The sequence below is a fragment of the Ranitomeya imitator genome, chromosome 2, assembly GCF_032444005.1.
Source record: "Ranitomeya imitator isolate aRanImi1 chromosome 2, aRanImi1.pri, whole genome shotgun sequence".
Classification (NCBI taxonomy): domain Eukaryota; kingdom Metazoa; phylum Chordata; class Amphibia; order Anura; family Dendrobatidae; genus Ranitomeya; species Ranitomeya imitator.
Window position 1 is genome coordinate 832,899,674 of NC_091283.1, and position 24,174 is coordinate 832,923,847.

Below are 24,174 nucleotides of genomic sequence, written 5' to 3' on the forward strand. Positions count from 1 at the left end.
AGAAGGCGGAGTTATTGTTGTCAGGTTTTCAGTCAGGTTTCGTAATCCCGGCTCCTTCCTTCGAGGTTCCGTGTGTGAGGAAGAATTTGCGGTCGGCTTTGTTACACGCCGAGGTGGTTTCTGAAAAGTTGCGGAAGGAGGTCGCGTTGGGTCGCATGGCGGGCCTGTTTGAGTTGCCGCCTTTTGCGGATTTGGTGGTTTCCCCGTTGGGGGTGGTGCCTAAGAAAGAGGAAGGAAAATTTTGTTTGATTCAGCATCTGTCTTATCCCAGAGGTATGTCGGTTAATGATGGGATTGATCCTGGGCTTTGCTCGGTGGTTTACGCGTCGTTTGACATGGCGGTGGAATGGGTTCAAAAATCCGGTAAAGGGGCTCTGCTAGCTAAGACAGATATTGAGTCCGCCTTCCGTTTGTTGCCGGTTCACCCAGACAGCGTTCGGTTGCTGGGTTGTTATTGGGAGGATCGTTTATTTGTTGATAGGTGTTTGCCCATGGGGTGTTCACTGTCTTGCGCGTTGTTTGAGGCGTTTAGCTCATTTTTGGAGTGGGTGGTGTGTGATGTGTCGGGTTGCGAGTCTGTCATTCATTATTTGGATGACTTCTTGTGTGTCGGCCCGGCCGGGTCTGACCGTTGTAGGATGATTTTGAGAGCTATTGAGTTGGTGGCGGGTCGCTTTGGAGTTCCGTTGGCTCCGGGTAAAACGGAGGGCCCGAGCACATGTTTATCCTTCCTTGGTATCATAATTGATACCGTGCAGTGGGAGTTCAGGTTGCCCATGGAAAAAATTGTGAGTTTGCGCGAGGAGGTGTTGCGGGCTTGTCGTTTGCGGAAGTTGTCGTTAAGGGATTTACAATCGCTCCTTGGTAAGCTTAATTTCGCTTGTCGAGTTATGCCTATGGGCAGAGTTTTTTCCAGGCGGTTGGCCATGGCTACAGCAGGAGTTCGTGCTCCTCATCATTTTGTGTGGTTGTCAGCTGAGCATAAGGAGGATTTGACGGTGTGGAGTAGTTTTTTGCAGAACTATAATGGCCGGTCATTGTTACAGGAGGGAGTGGTTGATAACGAGTCGTTGGATTTGTTTACGGACGCTGCCGGGGGGTCAGGCTTCGGTGCGTATTTTCAGGGGCAATGGTGCGCTGCATCGTGGCCGCCATCGTGGATTTCTTCTGGCTTAGTTCGGAATATCGCGCTTCTGGAAATTTTTCCTATTTTGGTGGCGGTGCATTTGTGGCAGCAGGTTTTTCAGAACAGGCGTGTTCGTTTTTACTGTGATAACATGGGGGTGGTTTGTGCGATAAACAATCTGTCGGCTTCGTCGCCCCCTGTTGTGCGGGTGTTGAGACAGCTGGATTTGGTGTGTTTGAAATTGAACGCGCATGTCACTGCGTCACATGTTCCTGGTGCCCACAATTCCATAGCAGATTCTCTCTCTCGTTCACAGTTCGGTCGTTTTCGGTCGCTGGCGCCGGATGCGGAGGTCGTTGGGTTGGAATGCCCTGCAGAACTTTGGCTTGTGGTGTCCGAGACGCGGAGGCACTGATCAAATCGTCGTTGGCTCCCAGAACGTGGGAGGCTTACTAGGCTACTTGGCTGGAGTGGGTGGAATTGTTGGTGGTTGTTGGGTGTGGGCCGAGTGAGCAGGAGCAAGTGGGAGTGTTGTTGTCTTGGATGAGTCGCGGAGCTGCAGCGGGTTGGTCTCCTGCTAAGGTTTCACGTGTCATGTCAGCTTTGGCATTCGGTTTTAAGTTACGTGGACAATCGTATTTAACTAAGTTTTTTCTGGTAAAGCAGGCTGTAAAGGGTTTTTGGCGGAGGCCGCGGCGTTTGGATGCCAGACGGCCCGTGTCTTTCTGCTTGTTGGAAAGATTGGGTGGGGTTTTGCCTTCAGTCTGCGTGTCGGGGTTTGAAGTGTGTTTATTTCGGCTGGCCTTTTCTTTGGCCTTTTTTGGGGCATTGCGTGTTGGCGAGTTGGTTTCACCTAGTAAGAACGTTGTGGGAGGTTTGTTGGCTCGCGATGTGTTTATATCAGTAGGAAGGGTTGAGCTGTGGTTGCGGCGGTCTAAGTCTGATCAGGAAGGTAGGGGTAGTAGGATCGTGTTAGGTGCGGTGCCGGGGTCGGTTATGTGCCCGGTTACCTGTTTGTCAAAATTTTGGGATTTGCGGCCCAGTCGCGAGCGGTCGTTATTATGTCATGTTGATGGTTCATTGCTGTCTCGGTATCAGTTTACGGTGGTTTTTAGGAAGGCGATCGGGTTGCTGGGTTTGGATGGGGGCAGTTTTGCTCCTCACTCTTTCAGGATTGGGGCAGCAACGGAAGCAGCGTTAGGGGGACTTGGGGTTCCGGCAATTCAGGGCATTGGCAGGTGGCGTTCTGATAGATATCGGAGTTATGTGCGCCCGTGAATCAAGGTGCGCTTGTATAGGTGGGGCGGATTGGCCGGTGGTTTTTGGATGTTGATTTGAGTTCTGTTTTTTCAGGTTCCTCGCCTTTGTTGATATGGATCTTCGGCCATTCGTATGTCTATTGGGGAGCGCAGCGTGCTGACGTGCGGAACGAAGGGCGGAAATTGAGCTTTGATCGCGAGGTGGCGGTAATTCGTTGGTTGGGTGTTAGGGGGTTGGTTTGGCATAGAGTGTTAAAGGAAATTAATGATGGCGTCAGGCTCGACAGGGTTCCTGACATTTTAGTTTTGCACGTCGGGGGGAATGATTTGGGGGCCCGACCCTTTCGGGATTTGATAAAGGACATTAAGCAGGATTGCCTTCGTTTGTGGGTCATGTACCCCGGCTTGACCATTGTTTGGTCAGAAATTGTGCCGCGGAAAAGGTGGAGGAACATGAGGTCGTTGGACAAGTTGAACAAAGCTCGGATAAAGCTCAATCGGGCGGTATCCGGGTTCGTGGCTAGGAACGGTGGCGTGGCAGTGCGGCATTTCGAACTTGAAAAAGGGGAGGGGGTTTTTTGGTTGGCGGATGGGGTACATTTGAACGCGGTTGGAATGGACTTTTGGGCCCTTGCTATTCAGGAGGGCATTGAACGGGCCATATTTTTTCGGAGTGGTGGGGTCTCGGGCCTTTGAGGTTTCAAAGGGCCTTTCGTTGTGGCGGCTGGGGGGAGTCCTGGGAGTTGGTAAAAATTGGGTTTGGGGGATCCATCTTGGCATATGGCTCCTCTGTTTTAGTGTTGGTATCTTTTGAATCTGGTGAATGGTGGTTGGGGAGTTCCGGCAGGGGTGGCCGGATCTCCTGGGATTTTTTACCGTGAACAGTGAACCCTCGTTTGGGTTTTTGGTGCTCCCGAGCCAGGGTTTTGATCGGCTGGGAGTAAAGTTGGTGTTATGTATGTTCGCGGTATGGGTTGTCAATCACCAGATTCTTGGGGCTCCAAGGACTCCTTCTAGCCTTTAAAATGTTATTATTTACAATGTATTTATTGTTATATGTTTAATAAAAAGGCTACTGTGGCCTATATCATTCCAAAAGAATTACGGTGGTTGTGTTTTTATTGTGGGGCTGGAATGGTAGTGGGGGAGGCCACGGGTGGGGATAGATGGGTGCAGGAGTTTTACTTTAAAGGACTACTCCGTCGACAATACCAGGGTCATAACCTGTGAGCGACACATGGATCAAGAAACTGGCCCGTCTAATAGCAGCTTGTCGACCTGGTGTCCCCCCAATATATCATCAGCATATTGTACTATTCTTACTGGTGGACTTTGTTACTGGCGCCCTCTCGCCGGCGGTCTTTCTTGAGTGCTGGCGCCCTCTCGCCGGTGGGATGTCTTGCGTGCTGGTGTCCTCTCGCTGGCGGGCTGTCTTGCGTGCTGGTGCCCTCTCGCTGGTGGTCTTTCTTGCGTGCTGGCGCCCTCTCGCCGGCGGGCTGTCTGGTGTGCTGGCGCCCTCTCGCTGGCGGGCTGTCTTGCGTGCTGGCGCCCTCTCACGAGCAGGCTGTCTGGGGTGCTGGTGCCCTCTCGCCGGCGGGCTGCTGTCTTGCGTGCTGGCGCCCTCTCACCAGCGGGCTGTCTGGGGTGCTGGCGCCCTCTCGCCGGCGGGCTGTCTTGCGTGCTGTCGCCCTCTCGCCGGCGGGCTGTCTGCTGTGCTGTCGCCTCTCGCCGACGGGCTGTCTTGCGTACTGGTGCCCTCTCGCCGGCGGGCTGTCTTGCGTGCTGTCGCCCTCTCACCGGCGGGCTGTCTTGCGTGCTGTCGCCCTCTCGCCGGCGGGCTGTCTTGCGTGCTGGCGCCCTCTCGCCGGCGGGCTGTCTTGCGTGCTGGTGCCCTCTCGCCGGCGGGCTGTCTTGCGTGCTGGCGCCCTCTCGCCGGCGGGCTGTCATGCGTGCTGGTGCCCTCTCGCCGGCAGGCTGTCTTGCGTGCTGGCGCCCTCTCGCCGGCGGGCTGTCTTGCGTGCTGGCGCCCTCGTGCCAAACTCTAGGTTTTTATTTTTCTGGGGCTTCATGCGGCCGTTAAGGAAAGTGATTCACATGATGTGATATGATCTCCAAGATTAGATAAACTGTGAAGAGGAAATTAAAAAAAAAAAAAAAAGCAAATCGAGGAATGTCCTAAAAAAACAAAACAAACGTATTAACCGCAGAACATAACTTACTTATCAATCTGTGGTAGCGGGGATGTCACTACACAAGTGAATTGTTTGGTGTTTGTTTTTTTTTTACATTAAAATTGTTTTTGTTTTATATGGAGAGATGGATCCGACATTGGATTTCTTGCAGCCAATCTTTTTGTTCTCCGAAAGATAAGTTGCTTCTGCAGTAGTCTGGAAGTGGCTCCCCCATAATGGTGTTCGGCCCAGGTTGAGTTCCCTGTGTACGTGGGAGATGGCAAAACCAAAGAAATGAGCCGGACGATAAGCTGGTATACGTGTATTTCATAGACAAAACCCAAGAAAAAAACAATGAGCCTATACCCTACAGCAAGTAAACGGCGTTAGTACATGGAAATCACAACATAGGGGAGTTAAAGCTATTTTGATCATAAAAGCCATCTCACCGTGACAAGGTGCACCCATCGGGATGGTCCTAACCTGTCTCTTGTATTAAAACCTTACCTTGTGTCAAACTACCTCAATGTGAATAAAATCCGAGCAGGACCAGGTCCTATATTTCATCCGTGTAGCTTCCCATGGATGAGTGTCCGTCGGCCCCCTGTCCTGCTCGGCCCTTATTCACATTGACGTTGTTTGACACAAGATAAGGTATTAAAACTAGACAGGCTAGGACCATCCCGATTGGGTGCACCTTGTCGTGGTGGGATGGCTTTTATGCTTTTTTATCAAAATAGCGATTATTTAGAACTTTGTTATTTACACGTACGATTACTGTTTACTTACTGAAGGGTATATGCTTCTGGTATTAATGTTTTTTTCTTGGGTTTTGTACGTGTGTGATAACGGTCAGTCAAAGATATGAAGGGTCTTAAGATATATAGGCTGTTTTATATTAAGTATCCAATGCTTGTTTTGAAAACAACTCCTGGACCCAGCGTATGACGGTATTATTGGTGTACTATATGGAACTATTATTGGTGTTTTTGTACTTTTTGAAAACGCTACTTCTTGTAGATCTAATACCGTTACTAAAAAAATATTTATTTTTTTCATTCTTCCCTTTTAACCAAGGGAAGGGTCGCCCTATAAAGTGTTCTTCCCCGGGCTCCTCAAACCTTCCATTGAATAGAAGGAAGTTTCCAAATGTAACATCTCCAAGATCCTTCGCCATCCTGACCCTTAGGCGCTGCCCAGAGGCCGCCATCTCTGACTTCTGAATTTTTGGAAGCGAATTCTGCAAAATGATACAGGTGTGTGTGTGTGTGTGTGTGTGCTGAATATATAAGAGGATGTGACCATTCTGAGCCGTTTTGGGGTTTTGCGCGCCATTTCTTTGATTCTCCGCACTATGGAAATAGTGGTTACAAAATAGTAAGAAAAAAGTTCCACAACTTAAGCAGATGAAGACTGGAAATTACACGTGAACCAGTCGCTCCCAGTGACCTCCCATGTCCTCGGGCGAGCCGCCTCGGCCCCTTTATCAGCCTCCCTGACGCTTCGCACTATTTTACAGACTCGCTCGTCCCATAATGCTGCAGAGTTTACATCTTGGATTCCAGGATATTTGTTTAATTCGTTTCCATCAGCAAACACGACCCGCACGTCCCGAGCGCGGCGCCTCAGGTAAGGGGACGGGGCTTATTGTTATCCTGTACCGCGACAATTGTGGTGTAAACACCGGACGTGTGATTGTCGCCGTATGTTGGATGTCTGCTCCGGAGGAGAAGGGAAGTGACTGTCCCCAGCACCTGATGGATTGTATCAGGACGAACGCCACTTGTATCTCACTTATAATACGGAAAAGTGATTTCCAGGACGACCTTCCAGCTTTAAATAGTAAAGGGACGCTTCTAATAATGGAGAAATGCAGATTAACTGCCAGAATGCCAGACACCCCCTGCTGGTTCAGTCGGTTTTTTGTATTCTATATAAATCAAAATCTTGGTCATATTGATTGATTTGCACTCTGGCTGCTTTTAATGACAGGCTTGTTGACAGTTTCCAGTAACCACCAGCAGAATTATGAATGCAGCTCTGGAGTATATCATTCCAGGAAAGGCATCACTGGGCTTTTTACATTATCTTTTATACTGTAATATTTCTGTAACTGCCTCAATGAGTATGAAGAGAGAAGACAAAAGAGAGAAGGCAAAAGCTGCAGAGGGCCTCACCTACCTTGTGTCATGGGTGACTAGCGTCTTTTGTATGCTACGGGGGCGTTTAGTAGGTGTATTAGAGGGAATGTGTTATTACAAAATACTAAACATCAAAACCACAAAAAGAGGACTTAAAAAGCCTCCAAAAATTCAAAAAACAGCAGAAAAAAATGCAGCGATGTTTACCTGCCCAGACCTCTTATAATCTTTCTTATAATAATAATATTCATTTTTTATATAGCACTAACATATTCCGCAGCGCTTTACAGTTTGCACACATTATCATCGCTGTCCCCGATGGGGCTCACAATCTAAATTCCCTATCAGTATGTCTTTGGAATGTGGGAGGAAACCGGAGAACCCGGAGGAAACCCACGTAAACACGAGGAGAACATACAAACTCTTTGCAGATGTTGTCTTTGGTGGGATTTGAACCCAGGACTCCAGTGCTGCAAGGCTGCTGTGCTAACCACTGAGCCACCGTGTTGCCTCCAAACAAATGCACTGTGTAATAAATTGAAATTTCTTTTTAATATACAGTGATTAGGAAAATTAAAAAAAAAAAAAAATGGTATATTAATACACAATTATGCATTAATATACCAAGCAACCACCCCCTCCATGGATTGGCAGGCTGAGAGTCGCCGCCATCTTAACTACATGGGTCCACTGCATCCTGACAGTGCATTTTTTTTTTTTCAATTTTCCTAATCACTGTATATTAAAAAGAAAATTCAATTTATTACACTGAATACAAAGCTGAAATACATTTCCTATTTTGTACAGAAGACTTTTTAGCCATCTTATCAAGGACAGGATTACAATGACTGATAACACCTCTATATACAGTAGATAACACAGGATCCACCATTCACAATAGGTGATGTCACAGCTCTCCTCCTCCTCCTCCTGTATAATGACTGATAACACCTCTATATACAGTAGATAACACAGGATCCACCATTCACGATAGGTGATGTCACAGCTCTCCTCCTCCTCCTGTACAATGACTGATAACACCTCTATATACAGTAGATAACGCAGGATCCACCATTTACAATAGGTGATGTCACAGCTCACCTCCTTCTCCTCCTCTCCACCATAGGTGATGTCACATTTCTCCTCCATCATAGGTGATGTCACAGCTCTCCTCCTCCTCTCCACCATAGGTGATGTCACAACTCTCCTATGATCCATTTACAATAGGTGATGTCACAGCTCACCTACTGCTCCTCCAATCCACCATTTACAATAGGTGTCACAGCTCAACTCCTCCTCCGATCCACTATTCACAGTAGATGAAGTCACAGCTCACCTCCTCCTCCATAGGTGATGTCACTTTTCTCCTCCAATCCACCATTTACAATAGGTGATGTCACAGTCCTCCTCTTTCTCTCCAACATTTGCATTAAGTGATGTCACAGCTCTCTTCCGATCCACCATTTATAATAGGTGATTTCACAGCTCACCTCCTCCTCCTGTACAATGACTGATAACACCTCTATATACAGTAGATAACACAGGATCCACCATTCACAATAGGTGATGTCACAGCTCTCCTCGTCCTCCATAGGTGATGTCACATTTCTCCTCCTCCTTTTCTCCATCATAGGTGATGTCACAGCTCTCCTCCTCCTCTTCCTCCTCTCCACTATAGGTGATGTCACAACTCTCTTCCTCCTCCTTTGATCCATTTACTCCTCTTCTAATCTGCTATTTACAATAGGTGATGCCACAGCTCTCCTCCTCCCCCAGCTCACCACCTCCCCCTCCTCCACCCCCAGCTCACCACCTCCCCCTCCTCCACCCCCAGCTCACCACCTCCACTTCCTCCCCCAGCTCCCCTCCTCCTCCACCCCCAACTCACCACCTCCTCTTCCTCCGCCCCCTCCTCCTCCTCCACCCCCAGCTCACCACCACCTCCTCCTCCTGCACCCCCAGCTCCCCACATCCTCTTCCTCCGCCCTCTCCCCGGCTCACCACCTCCCCCTCCTCCTCCTCCTCCACGCCAGCTCACCACCTCCTCTTCCTCCGCCCCCTCCCCCGCTCACCACCTCCTCCTCCTCCTCTACAATGACTGATAACACCTCTATACACAGGATCCACATGTGGATGTTACATGTGGTCACCTTCTGATTGGCCGGTTATATGTAACCTCCCGTTAGTGGAGGAGGTATAATTGGCCCCACTATATTATATGGCCACTGTGGCTGGTAATATAAGGGTGGTCTGTCAGGCATGGTTAGAGGGGCACCATTGGTGGCTCCATGATATTTACATTGTTTTTCGCTCTCTGTTGGATGTCTCATTTATTCGGTCTCTGTCTCCTCAGGCGTCTCCAGTGATGAATCACTCGGATTTGGACAGCTGCGATGCACATACCCCTCCGCGTTCCCGGATGGTGCTCCTGGTGGGATACAGCCTCTTAATGCCCCTTGGGGTCATACTGAATGGCGTCTCTCTGGTGGTGTTCCTGCGCTGGCTGCGACCCCTCACCGTTGTCAGCACCTTCCTCTGTAACCTGGCCCTCAGCGATCTCCTCTTCTCGCTCTCGCTGCCCTTACGGATTTATTATTATGCCAATAACCACTGGCCGTTTGGCAAGTTCCTCTGCCGACTCTCCGGATCCATCTTCCACATCAACATGTACGGCAGCTGCCTGTTCCTCTTCTGCATCAATGTGGACCGATACTTGGCCATCGTTCACCCTCTACGTTTCCGTCATCTTCGCCGGCGCAAAGTCGCCCGTCTGACTTGCTTGTGCGTCTGGTTGATCATCGTGAGCGGGTCAGTACCGGCGGCTCTTGTGCATGACTCTAGAGACTGCTGGGATGGAGAGGAGGTGATACACCGCTGCTTTGAGGGACTAAGCAGCTGGAGCACCTACCTGATGCCTTTCCTCTTCATTGCGGAAGTCATCGGGTTCCTTTTGCCCCTTGCGGCAGTTCTCTACGGCTCCTGCCATGTCTTCTGGGAGCTATGCCGGGCATCAGAAGGGGGAAGAAATAGGCACAAGAGAACGATCCGACTGCTCATCCTTAACCTCAGCATCTTCCTTTTTTGCTTTGTCCCCTATAACGCAACCCTTGTGGCCTATGGGCTTCTCCGAGCCGAACTTGTCCCTGACTTTTGGAACCTCAGACCCATCCTGAAGAAGATCCTTACCGTCACCGTTCTTCTAGCCAGTACCAACTGCACCCTGGACCCTCTGGTCTACTATTTCAGTACTGAAGGTTTCCGCAACACGCTAAGCCAAATGGTCAGGGCTAGCAAGGACTTCAGTAAGAATGGAAAATCCTCTAAGAGCACGTTGACCACCGAGATCAAAAGCTTTGACATCGATAAGGCGTCCAACAAAGAGTCTGAGAAAAAAGAGGAGCGACACAAATTTCCACACGTTCGGATCGCCCATTCCAATGGCAAGGAGAGAAGAAAGATGATTGAGGAATCTGAGATATGAGGCCGAAATCGGAAGGAAAACTCGGATACTGGGATCCCCCGGACCGGAGCATGAAGGACGTTACCAAATGTCTGAAGATTGAGGACTTAATATATCTATTGTTAAGAAAGAGCAAGAAAAAAGTGGCTGCTCTGGAGAGCTAAGCTAATAAAGGGGGATCCCGACCCGGATACCATCGATAGTCTCGAAATCTGAGATTGCAGAAGCGAAGGCCGAGAGCCACAATCCGAAATGAGTAAAGGATCAAAGAAGTGGCCTGAAGTGTCTGCAGGTGATCACAGGGACGCCGGTTTCACACAAGCACATTTTTGTCCCCCTATTAGGGCCACGCCACTGAGCTAAACTGTCAATCATCTCATGAGCGCACGCTGTGTGCAGAGCAGTTGGTGGGAGGCAGAGGAGCGCACGCTGTGTGCAGAGCAGTCAGTGGGAGGCAGAGGAGCGCACGCTGTGTGCAGAGCAGTCAGTGGGAGGCAGAGGAGCGCACGCTGTGTGCAGAGCAGTCAGTGGGAGGCAGAGGAGCGCATGCTGTGTGCAGAGCAGTTGGTGGGAGCCAGAGGAGCGCACGCTGTGTGCAGAGCAGTCAGTGGGAGGCAGAGGAGCGCACGCTGTGTGCAGAGCAGTCGGTGGGAGGCAGAGGAGCGCACGCTGTGTGCAGAGCAGTCAGTGGGAGGCAGAGGAGCGCATGCTGTGTGCAGAGCAGTTGGTGGGAGGCAGAGGAGCGCATGCTGTGTGCAGAGCAGTCAGTGGGAGGCAGAGGAGCGCATGCTGTGTGCAGAGCAGTTGGTGGGAGGCAGAGGAGCGCACGCTGTGTGCAGAGCAGTCGGTGGGAGGCAGAGGAGCGCACGCTGTGTGTAGAGCAGTCAGTGGGAGGTAGAGGAGCGCACGCTGTGTGCAGAGCGGTCAGTGGGAGGTAGAGGAGCGCACGATGTGTGCAGAGCAGTCGGTGGAGGGTAGAGGAGCGCACGGTGTATGCAGAGCACTGAGAGCAGTCAGTGGGAGGCAGAGGAGCGCACGCTGTGTGCAGAGCAGTTGGTGGAAGGTAGAGGAGCACCGCTCTGTGCAGAGCAGTCAGTGGGAGGCAGAGGGGTGCACGCTGTGTGCAGAGCAGTTAGTGGAAGGCAGAGGAGCGCACGCTGTGTGCAGAGCAGTCATTGGGAGGCAGAGGAGAGCACGCTGTGTGCAGAGCAGTCAGTGGAAGGCAGAGGAGCGCACGCTGTGTGCAGAGCAGTCAGTGGAGGGCAGAGGAGCGCACGCTGTGTGCAGAGCAGTCAGTGGAAGGTAGAGGAGTGCATGCTGTGTGCAGAGCAATCAGTGGAAGGCAGAGGAGCGCACGCTGTGTGCAGAGCAGTCAGTGGAGGGTAGAGGAGCGCACGCTGTGTGCAGAGCAGTTGGGGGGAGGCAGAGGAGCGCACGCTGTGTGCAGAGCAGTCAGTGGAAGGCAGAGGAGCGCACGCTGTGTGCAGAGCAGTCAGTGGAGGGTAGAGGAGCGCACGCTGTGTGCAGAGCAGTTGGGGGGAGGCAGAGGAGCGCACGCTGTGTGCAGAGCAGTTGGTGGGAGGCAGAGGAGCGCACGATGTGTGCAGAGCAGTCAGTGGAGGGTAGAGGAGCGCACGCTGTGTGCAGAGCAGTTGGTGGGAGGCAGAGGAGCGCACGCTGTGTGCAGAGCAGTTGGTGGGAGGCAGAGGAGCGCACGCTGTGTGCAGAGCAGTCAGTGGGAGGCAGAGGAGCGCACGCTGTGTGCAGAGCAGTCGGTGGGAGGCAGAGGAGCGCACGCTGTGTGCAGAGCAGTCGGTGAGAGGCAGAGGAGCGCACGCTGTGTGCAGAGCAGTCGGTGGGAGGCAGAGGAGCGCACGCTGTGTGCAGAGCAGTCGGTGGGAGGCAGAGGAGCGCACGCTGTGTGCAGAGCAGTCGGTGGGAGGCAGAGGAGCGCACGCTGCGTGCAGAGCAGTCGGTGGGAGGCAGAGGAGCGCACGCTGTGTGCAGAGCAGTCGGTGAGAGGCAGAGGAGCGCACGCTGTGTGCAGAGCAGTCGGTGAGAGGCAGAGGAGCGCACGCTGTGTGCAGAGCAGTTGGTGGGAGGCAGAGGAGCGCACGCTGTGTGCAGAGCAGTTGGTGGGAGGCAGAGGAGCGCACGCTGTGTGCAGAGCAGTCGGTGGGAGGCAGAGGAGCGCACGCTGTGTGCAGAGCAGTCGGTGGGAGGCAGAGGAGCGCACGCTGTGTGCAGAGCAGTCGGTGGGAGGCAGAGGAGCGCACGCTGCGTGCAGAGCAGTCAGTGGGAGCAGAGGAGCGCACGCTCTTGAACTGCAATCATGAGAATAACACTTTAATGACTCCAACTGGAGGCATCAGAAGTACCTATGAAGAAGTTGGTTCAGATGTCCCTTGGTCTCAATATTGGTGCAAAAATGTGTCTGCATTGGGGCTTATGTGAAAGCGGCTCCAGGAGATTTATCAGTATTAAAGACCCTCCGTTTTTGTAGTTTATACTGTAGTTAATCTTAAAGTGGAGATCCACCTTCCAAAGACCCCCGTACCGTGTAATGCCCAGCGCATGGCTGAGGAGCATGAACAAAGAAGATCTCCGCTCCAGCCCCTCAGCTGCTGCAATAGACATAACCCAAGGCATCACTATTACCCAGAGTGCTCCTATAATTACCATTGACCATATAGTAAATATTCAGCATATTTTATTTTTTTTATTCTGTACAGTTTGTTTCCAACCAGAAACCATCAGCAAGCAGGTCATCTGCTGCTTATGGATCTAATTATTCATATTAAAGGGGTTGTCCCATAACTTATGTTGTTTAGCGCCTATCCACAGGAAAGATGGGAGATGCATGATTGCTGGGGGCCCGGCTCATGAGACTCCCCCCACTGATCCTGAGAATGGAAGTCCTAAAGTCCTCTGTGCGAGTGGAGCGGTAGTGAGCATGTGCAATAGAAATAATAGAGCAGCGGTTGCACATGCTCACTACCGCTCCATTCACACAGGGGACTTTAAGACCTCCATTCCCATGATTTATCACCTAGCCTGTGCCTCGGAGATATGTTGTAAGACAACCCCTTTAAGTGTCCACATTGAGTGCATTGTGGTTGCAACGATTGGGCTGAGCATGTGGCTCATTTTAACCATTTCCGCTTCGTGAGACGTTATGTCGCTTTCACCGTAGGAGGGGTGAGGACTTACAGATGACAGAGGGCTACATGGTATATATGAAAGGGGACAGCGTTTTGGGTGGGAGGGGGAGTGTTGAAACGTCACTACAGTCTATGCACATCCTGTAATAATATGGCGCTATATGCTACTTGCTGCACCAGTCCACTTTAGGGGGCTTACTGACACTGAGCACAATCACATACTGACACTGGGGGGCACAAGGTATCACTTTTGGGGTTCTTCTTACATAATGTACAGATTGGACACTTGCAGGCAACGATGCCAGTATCTGCCTATGTAATCACGTCCTACACGTCTACTATGTGCTGCCATATACAATACACTTATATATTCCCTGCGCTGTAATGCGCCCGTGCAGCGGAGCCCCGAGCGCAACGTATGCATATACTACTGTAACCTGCCCTTTTTCATCATGTTTTATTATGGAGCTGTTTTACTTTGTTCTCATCTACCTCCTATGATATTATATGCCTCCGTGAGGACATGAAAGGTTCTAGCTGTTCTAGTTTCATTTTTACCTGTAATGTATTTGTATAAATAATTGTATACACTGGGACTCATGGATTATTAGTCTTCTTGTTTGGCTAGGATGTAATACCTGAGTATGGACAGCAGATGGCGGTGATGTCCTTTGTAAATTTCACACTGTAGATTAGCAATAATATGATGATGGAGGATTAGATGCTCGTTGGGATGGAGGAGTGGTGTCACTTTAAATTTTTTTATTTTTTTTCCCTGTGTGTATGTATATGTATGTATATATGTGTGTGTGTATGTGTGTGTATATATATTTTATTTATTTTTTTTTTTGTTGTTTTGTTTTAGGCAACTCGTACGTCTACTTGTTCTATATACGGTGATACATTAGTATTGCAATCAATCACTAAATAAATGCCAAGGGCACTCAACCTGTGCCCGGTTTTCATAAGATGACCAAGATGGGTGGGTCACTTCTCGTGGGATCACTTCTCGGGGGTCCGATGGTCGATTACACAGTGAGGAACAATCTAAATGCCACCGTCCGTGATTGACAGCGGGGATTGCTGACATTAGGGGCAGGTGCTGGCTGTACAGCACAGTCGGATCCTCTCCTGTTTGGAGCGAGTTCAGCTCCTGAGCCCGCTCCATACACTCTGCACCATGACATATGTGTACAACAGGGGTTCAAAGAGATTTTTGACCGCCAAATTCGGCAGCATCGGACGACCATCTTATTAACTGTATAACAAAGAATCGACCATGTTGAATTTCAATGTCCTTTGACCTTATTCAGACATCCGGATTTGTTGCACGCCTACTGTCCGTTTTTCCTGGATCAGGCGCTTGTAGATGTTCCCGGAATATCAAGTTCCATTTTTTTTTTTTTATGTGAAAAATGGACCATAAAAGGATAAAAATTGGAGAATCACAAAATAAAAAAAAAAATGCCGTACCGCAAACCCAAAACCGATCTGCACGTGCCGATAAACCCTAAAGAAGATAACTTGCCGCCAGCGGCGTCTGTGCAAACTTCCAATGGCATCTGTCAGCTGCACCCTGACAACGGACAGGACGGATCCGGTCACCAATCCGCAGATCTCCTGCGAGTAACATCTACAAAATGAGATCATGGGCGGGAAGAGATGATTTATGTCCGTGGAGGGACAGCTGGGAAATATGTAAATGTGTCTGCAGAGGGCGTCTACCCGAAGGCCACAGGAGACGACGAAAAGCCTCACGTTAATCTTCAAGATCCAGCTGCAAAGCATGCTGGGACATCCTTTGTGTCGCTCACGCGTCACATGTTCATTAATGCTATATACGGGGAGGAAGAATCACCAATATATACATATATGCTGCATACATGGAGAAAAAAGTGACGTGAGCGCCTGGGGACGCAGACGACCTCCGCCGGCCATTATCTGTTATCCACAAGGCGTATTCACATGTTGCAGTCGTGGTGCATTTTCCTTGGGTCGGAGTCACACGACCACATTTGTCACCAGACATTGAGACTTTATTGTTGTAATATCGCATCTAATTCTTGCTGTCGCATTGCAACCTGCGACCGAGCGCAACTACATCACAGGGTTGCAGATGTTTCCTTGTGTTTGCCTTCCTGTCGTTACCTTGCTGTAAACTGCGGCGCACGTGGCACACAACTTGGCTGATTCTTTATTCAGTAAAATCAAAGCTTTAACGAACTTAAAACGTTGCAGAAAAGTTGCACAAATGTTTTTGGTTACGAAACACACGTGGCCAAAGTCTGAGCAAAGGGCAACAGAGAATCCAACATGTTTGTAAACATTTGTGACTTTGTTGCAGATTCTGTAGCCTGTAAAGCCATGGGCAATCATTACAGGCCGTGTTCCTTCTAGGCCACGTATCGCCAATCCACAGAATAGGTGATAGATGTCTGATTGTTCGGACCCTCCATCAATCACTGGAGCCAGGTGACTGGAACAGAGCAGTGGACGTGCAATGTCTATGGAGCTGGTAGAAGTGACTGGATGTCGTATGGGTGGGTGTCGTCAGCCTCCAAGGGTCGTGCAGTGAGGTAGAACGAGACGTTTTGGAACCCTTGTTCTGGTGATCCATAGTGATTAGAATTCAGCTAAGGAACTTGCAGAACCTGCTCCATCAGCCGCATAGGCAGTCCGTGGCCACCAGACGAGAGTCCTCCTTCCTGCTGCCATCTCTACCGCCAAGTGATTGATCTCTTTCGTTGGACAAGTCCGTTATGTTATGCCCTCATAGGTATGTAGAGGATTTTATGGGTACAAGCTCTAATCATTCCAGGCCTCCACATTCCAGTCCCAATTTGTAGTGAAAGTGACAACGTCCATCCACCTGGCCTCGGAGGTCACACGTTATGTACAAACTGTTACACACCTGTCCCAGATCTATGCTTTGTTCCCATCACTCAGGTCTGCTGAACTCTGCTTAGCTCTGTGTTGGGCTTTGAAGATGGCCTGGCGTGCTCCCATGTGATTATCTGCCTTGGCCTATATTTAAGGCCCACCAAGACCCACACCTCTGTCTTGGTATTAAGACTTCAGTATTTCTAAGACTGAGTTTCCCTATTCACTTTGACCTGCTGAGCTGCCTGTCTGTGGTCTCCTGTACGTTTCCTGCCTGCGGATTCAAGCGTCTCAGCTCCTTGTTTACTGTCTCCTGGACGTCTCTTGCCTGCCTGCAGTTTCCAACATTCCAGCTGCCTTTTCACAGTGTTCTGGACGTCTCTTGCCTGCCTGCAGTTTCCAACATTCCAGGTACCTTTCCACAGTCTTCTGGACGTCTCTTAGGCTACTTTCACACTAGCGTCATACGACGCACGTCGCAATGCGTCGTTTTGGTGAAAAAACGCATCCTGCAAAGTTGGCTGCAGGATGCATTTTTTCCCCATAGACTAACATTAGCGACGCATTGCCACAAGTCGCAACCGTCGTGCGACGGTTGCATCGTGTTGTGGCGGACCGTCGGAACAAAAAAACGTTACATGTAACTTTTTTTGTGCATTGTGTCTGCCATTTCCGACCGCGCATGCGCAGCTGGAACTCTGCCCCCTCCTCCCCGCAACTCACAATGGGACAGCGGATGCGTTGTAATAATGCATCCGCTGCCCCCGTTGTGCTGCGTTGTCACAGGATGCGTCGGTACATCGCCGACGCACTGCGACGGGCCGACGCTAGTGTGAAAGTAGCCTTACCTGCCTGCAGTTTCCAACATTTCAGCTACCTTTCCACAGTGTTCTGGACATCTCTTGCCTGCCAGCAGTTTCCAACATTCCAGCTGCCTTTCCACAGTCTTCTGGACGTCTCTTGCCTGCCTGCAGTTTCCAACATTCCAGCTGCCTTTCCAAAGTCTTCTCTCTTCTTCTGAGATATGGCCACTTCTTTACTGTATATAAATCTAGTCTTGTTAGTGAAGTGGGTGGAATCTTGAACTCTTCTCTGTGGGTGTGTTTGAGGACCACTCTCACTTTGTAACAAGACTAGATTGACCTACAAGGGAAAGGAGGCCATATCGCTGGAGCAGAGAGGTGCAGGAGTGCAGGAAAAACCATGCCGGATTCACGAGAACACAAGTACTTACACCAATAAATAAAAAACTACATATCTATAGTAATTGGAAAAGTCTGTTTATTTACTAAAAACTAGAGAAGTGTCCCAATAAAGTTGGTTAGGTGTTCTCACCATAGAGGTAGCCTATATGGATGATTTGAGGACCCCTAAAGAAAAAAGACCCATTTCAGGTAGGATTGGGTCAGAGTCATGAAAATGGAATGAAGACAACAGCAAATGATGTCTCAAATTTAGAGAGTGGTAGTGTTGGGCAGCAGCAAAAAGAAACTGCAATTTTAGCCTTGCTATGGAGCAGTTATCCTCTCTGTCTGCATCTAAATTAGGTATCTTACTAGAGATTGGATTTTGACGTTTCCTATGTGCGTATATGAGAAATAACACTATTCCTGGCCATTTCTGTATCTATATAGAAGCACTGAGCAGTGCAGCTGTGACTCCAGCTCTGATGTGTGGTAAACAACTTACTAGAAAGCAGCAGCATGATCTGCCTGAGTCTCCCTCAGCCTCTTTGTCCCATTGCTGCACTTGTGATCTGATCCCTCAGTGAATTGTCGGTCTGTCTTGGTTTGAGCAGGATAGCTTTGAGCTGTATTTTCAGAATAAGCGAGTGACAAAAAAAAATGTCTCACGAGTGGAAAAAGAAGCAGAACTTCTCTGATACCGCATATTACAAAAGTTTCTGCTATTCGCTCGTAGTTTTCATTTATGAAACCGTTTCAGTGAATAAATATGATGTGACGGGTCAGAACCTGGAAGAAAAAAATAGTTTTTATTTTTCGTCCATGCTTTTTACTTTTTTTTTGTACTGGTTTAGTTATATCATATCTCATACTCCATTCACAGCCAGAGCTGCATCCAAACCTCTGCTGGTTTCCTATGAAATTATTACCCAATGAAAGCTAAGCTGTTAGGTCACATGTCTATGAGTGGGGGTGGAGCTAAACTGCGGTCTGGCCAACCGGCAGATTGGTGAACGCAGCTCTGGATGTGATTGGAGCATAAGGCATGATCGTAATCAGAATTAGTAGGAAATCTAATAGAACTCAGAGTGAATTTGGCCTAAAGGCTGAGACAACATCGGTGGAATTAACTTTTTTTTTTTTTAGAAACCTGCAGAGTTTAACGTTTGGATATAATAAAAAAATAATAATTGGGGAATTTATATATTTTTGGTGGAGCCACCTATAACCATCTGTGAGTCATTGTGACCCCACCCGATTTGCGCGGCCCTGCTCACAATACAGGCTAGACACACCCGTCCTATGTGCATGTGCACATTTAGCACCCGATCGCAAGCAACAAAGGAAAAAAAAAATGAGGTCAGGCTTCGTGCCAAAGCCACATATGCTGTGGGGGCTTCACACAGACGAGGAAGAAGAGAGCGCACGTTAGAGCTAACGTGAGGCGACATGAAAGAGCAGCAACCGAACATCTTTACACATTGGTGCAAGCGTCTGTAAGCTGCCTGGAAAGCCGCAGTCCACAGGATCTTAGGTTGAGCTTTAATAAGAAAGTAACCTTACCTGCCCCGGCCAGCCCCTCCAGAGGTCTATCTGGCCTAGACCCCCTTAATGCAGGGTTAGGTGATGCACCCTTCGCAGTCACGCAGCCCCCACAAAGAACAATTACCTACTGTGAGCACAACCCCCACAGAACTTATCAGATGCAGCTGGGCTCAGGAGAGGGGCAATGAGCCGCTTCGGAGCCCAACAAGAGCCGCCAGGTGCCAGGATGATTTCCAGATCTTGAATGGATCAACAAATTGGAGTTGTTATTTGGTCGATGAATATTGCCATTATTTCAGCACTATATGGAAGCACAAATTTACACGCTTCAACATTTGAAATTGCAACACCAAGAAGGAAAAGTCGTGGAGTCTGAGTCATGTACAGAAATCCCAGGACTTCCGACCTCGACTGCTGTTAGTGAGGTTATTAATGGAAGGTTCGACCACGCTGAATGCACTTGGGAATGAAAATCATCAACATTCGCTGCTGGCAGCACCTGTGCCATCACCGACCATTGGCGTCACCTATGTGCTCGATGGGAGACAAGTCTGGAGACGCTGCAGTCATGGGAGCAGGCCACGCAGGCTGCTCACAGTAACACAAGCAAAATGTGGCTTAGGGTTAACCCTAACCCTAAGGTGTTATTGTTTTGAAAATGGTTCCTGGTACACTTTGGAGAAATGGCCGCACCACTGGTTCCACAGCCAAATCAATGTAACGCTGAGCTGTTGTTGCACCTGGAATGGAGACTAGAAGGTCCGACTACCATACATTCTGCCACCCCAAACCATAATCTCAGGAGTAGGACAGATGTGATATTCCCTCATGAAGGCCTCTTCATGGCATCGTCATGTTTGAAGAATGGCGCGTAGTGATTCATTCTGTACTCTGCACGTGAGATTAGATGTCCTCCCATATGACACACACTGTCTACACGATATTGGGCTGGACGACCGGCTACGGACGTGCCGCCATTGACCTCACACCACCACTCTGTCTGTCACGATGCAGAGCAAAATGGTAATGGAGATTGGAATGGAGGTCTGTCCTCTTCAGCCATGAGTCTTGCTTTTTGTCTTAAATGCAATGAAAGCCGGAGATTGGTCTGGAGACCATATGTGCAATGCCTTGAAGAGGCCTTCACAAGTGACTGTCTCAGGAGCCATTTTTCAACAAGAGAATATTTCCAGACCACATGTCACTTGTGCTACTGTGAGCAGCCTGCACGGCCTAAACGTGCTCCTGTGGCTGCAGCTTTTCCAGACTTGTCCTCCATTGAGCACATCTGAGACGTCATTGGTCAGTGAAGCACAGAAGCCGCCAGCAGTGGATCTTGATGATTTGCCCAAGTGCATTCAGCCGCAGAACCTTCCTCCCTGATGGCAGTCGAGGATGGAAGTGCCAGGATTTTTGCACATGGCTCTGACTCCAGACAATTCGTTTTGGTGGTGTTAAGAAATGGGGAGCGGTTCTGGGAGGTCGGCATTACGTCCTCAGGACACAGATAAAGTTTTATATAATAATGGAGGAGGGAGCTGACCACTCCTTGCTCCACTGTTTCATTACAAGTACATACCGAAAGACCTATAGTACAACGGCCTTCAAGTCACGTGGCTAGAGGCAGATACCAGAGAAGCAGGAGACACCGGCAAGTGGGATGCCTTTGTAGGGGCATCATACTGCAAGTTGGACACTGAGGGTCTATCATACTGCATGGTGGAATCTGGGGGCTATCATTTTGTATGTGGCGGCATTATACTGTATGGGGACATCATACTGTTTGGGGTTGCTGTGGAAGCATCATACTTTGTGAAGGGATTGTACTGTGGAGAGTACGTCTTATAGGGCGTTGTAGGCTGGGGAGGCATCATATTGCATAAGGCATACTACTATTTGGTTGGGGGGGTGTCATTCTGTGTCACTGGCTGTGAGGGTGTCATATTGTGTATGGGGAGCTGTGGGGGCACCATACTGTGTATGGGAAGCTGTAAGGACATTATACTGTATGGTAGGCTGTGGGGGCATCCTATTGTGGGGGAGATTGTGTTGGGCACTGTACATTTTGGTTGGGGGACTGTGGGGGTCATCATACGGTGTAGGTGCCTGTGAGGGCTTTGTACTATGTAAAGGGAGCTGTGGGGTCATCATACTGTGTAGCGAGAGCTGTGAGGACATTTTACTGTGTCTGGTAGGCTGTGGGGGCATCCTATAGTGGGGGAGATTGTGTGGAGCATTATACTATTTGGTTGGGGGACTGTGGGGGCATCATACTGTATTGGTGGCAACATCCATCATCTCACAATTTCACCTAAGTGCCCTGGGACTAAAGCTCTGCCTGTGGGGAGCTGTACCAACACTGCTGCATCACCATCAGCCCCAGCGGTCTCTCCAAGCAGCGTCGGCAACATCTCACATTTGCCGAGTACCACAGGTGGCGTCACGAACATTTATCCCATAAACTTTATTTCCTTTACTTCACCTTTTATTTGGATGCCCAGGGCCACGGACCAGGTCATTGCTGCTGTGACACATCCCCTTTAAGTACCGCCGGACCCGGCCCGAGTACCCCACGGTCCTAGCGGGCGCTCCATAACCTATACGCAAGCGAGCCATACAAATATAGAGTGAATCCTTGATCCTTGGTAGATTATCGTGATATTTCCTCCGGATGCGCTAGTAATGGTTATATTGCTTGTTCAGGGGGTCAGTGTCGGCGTATTTACTCTGGCAGATAATTGGCCGATTATCGTTGTGAAAACCTGAACAATACAAATGAAAAATCAATGTCTCCAGTGATCTTTGATATCCTCTTGTGAGAAACGTTTTTTTTTCTTACAAGAAATATAATTCTATATAAAATGATATAAAAAAAAAAATTAAAAAAAGCCTCTCCAATACAATGTAAAAAGGTGAATATTTGTTAAAAAAAGAAACAAAAAAATATTTTTATTGTATATGCTTTACGTAAAAAAACCTGCATATATTATGTATTCACAAGACAATAATAAATATTATAATAACTTGATAACTATTGAATAACTATTATTATTATAACTTGATTAATTCGATAAGTGATTTAGAAAAATAGTCAATATAAATACAATAAAGAAAATGATGATATTTAGATATTTACTGTAAGTCAATATGTTCGTTTAATTCAATTGTTTAATATATTTTCTGTAATTTATATGAACCCGCAAACAGTGCTATAAAGTAATAAACGTTCTCCCACATAAAAGAAGGCCCCATGAAGCTGCCCTAGTGAAAACAAAAAAAAAAAATAAATAACGGCGGATGAAAAGTGGAGAGGCAAAAATGCCAAAAATTGGACGGTGATTAAGATTTTCCCAGAGGCCTGGTCATTAAAGCTAATGGTATATTCTTATATTAGGTAGCATAGTCAGGAGGAAGAGCTATTGAAAGTGAAGGGCGGTCATGGCGTCATCTGTTCTGATTCGGTAGAAATTGAGCAGCAGTGCTGGGGCGGAGGGTGGATGTCTGGAAAACCCCTTCACGGCATTTGAAGTACGGTATATATATATATCATGGAAGGGATGAACTTCTTGACCAATGCAGTATATATACGTCATGAAAGGGAAGGACGTCACAACCAATGCAGTATATATACATCATGGTAATTGCCCACGCACAGCATGATCGCCACCAAGCGTTCAGTGAACATCACATCTGCTCACACTGCTCCCGACAGTTTAACCCCCCTGAATGGACCGACCAGGCGTGTCATCTGGATTCGAATATTTAGATGAAAGCACCGATGTAAGTGCTCAGCGTGGAGCGCAGGATAAATGTGATCCAAAATATTATGTAAAATTTTCCCAATAAAAGCTTCAACTCAGTCCACAAAAAAGCAAGTCCCCACTCAGGTCCATCATCTGTTAATGGAAATATAGGGGGCTTCCACGTTAATGGTAGTGTAAAGGTTCTGGAAACCCCCCCCCCCCCCCCCTTCCCCATAAAAAAAAAAACAAAAAACATTTTAGGCAAATTATGCAATCTCAATTGTAAATGCTCCCCTCCCTTCAGAGCCTCACAGTGTACCTAAACAACATTTAGGGTCCACATGTTTCACATTTCTGTAGTGATGAGAACCCTCTTAATTTACAAGTGCATGTCTCGAGAAGATTGAGCTGAGCACTACAACATACTGGTGAGTACAACGTACTGGTCACTACAACGTGCTGGTCACTACAATGTACTGGTCACAACAACGTACTGGTCACTACAACGTACTGGTCACTACAACGTACTGGTCACTACAACGTACTGGTCACTACAACGTTCCGGTCACTACAACGTACCGGTCACTACAACGTACTGGTCACTACAACGTTCCGGTCACTACAACGTACTGGTCACTACAACGTACTGGTCACTACAACGTTCCGGTCACTACAACGTTCCGGTCACTACAACGTACCGGTCACTACAACGTTCTGGTCACTACAACGTACCGGTCACTACAACGTTCTGGTCACTACAACGTACCGGTCACTACAACGTTCTGGTCACTACAACGTACCGGTCACTACAACATTCTGGTCACTACAACGTTCTGGTCACTACAACGTACCGGTCACTACAACGTACTGGTCACAACAACGTACTGGTCACTACAACGTACTGGTCACTACAACGTACTGGTCACTACAACGTACTGGTCACTACAACGTTCCGGTCACTACAACGTACCGGTCACTACAACGTACTGGTCACTACAACGTTCCGGTCACTACAACGTACTGGTCACTACAACGTACTGGTCACTACAACGTTCCGGTCACTACAACGTTCCGGTCACTACAACGTACCGGTCACTACAACGTTCTGGTCACTACAACGTACCGGTCACTACAACGTTCTGGTCACTACAACGTACCGGTCACTACAACGTTCTGGTCACTACAACGTACCGGTCACTACAACATTCTGGTCACTACAACGTTCTGGTCACTACAACGTACCGGTCACTACAACGTACTGGTCACTACAACGTACTGTATGGCACTACAATAGCAGGTTTGCAATTTTCACTCCGCAACATCCACTGCTGCTTGTTTCTGGAAAACACCCTTGGAGTCAAATCATCACTACACCTGTAGATAAATTCCCAAAGGGGTATAATTTTCAAGATGTGGTCACTTGAGATGGATATTCTGCTTTTCTAGCACTTAGGGACTTTGTATATGGGGTCCGCAAACTATTCTAGGAAAATCTGCTCTCCAA

At 48.6% G+C, this 24,174-nt stretch overlaps 1 protein-coding gene across 2 annotated transcripts in view; it reads left to right on the plus strand.

Moving 5' to 3' along the window:
- The window catches only part of LPAR5 (lysophosphatidic acid receptor 5), a 36,946-nt gene extending 15,024 nt beyond the window's left edge, over positions 1–21,922 (plus strand). The window contains exons 2-3 of one of the 2 annotated variants that reach the window (XR_011318554.1): positions 9,051–10,449; positions 14,184–21,922. Coding sequence is in view for 1 of the 2 variants with exons in the window: in XM_069754107.1 (XP_069610208.1) it covers positions 9,051–10,178 (1,128 nt within the window). In the remaining variant the exon portion in view is untranslated. Of the gene's footprint in view, positions 1–9,050; positions 13,913–14,183 lie in introns of those variants that run through there. The other variant, XM_069754107.1, reaches the window with a different exon arrangement.
- The last annotated feature ends 2,252 nt before the right edge of the window (positions 21,923–24,174 follow it).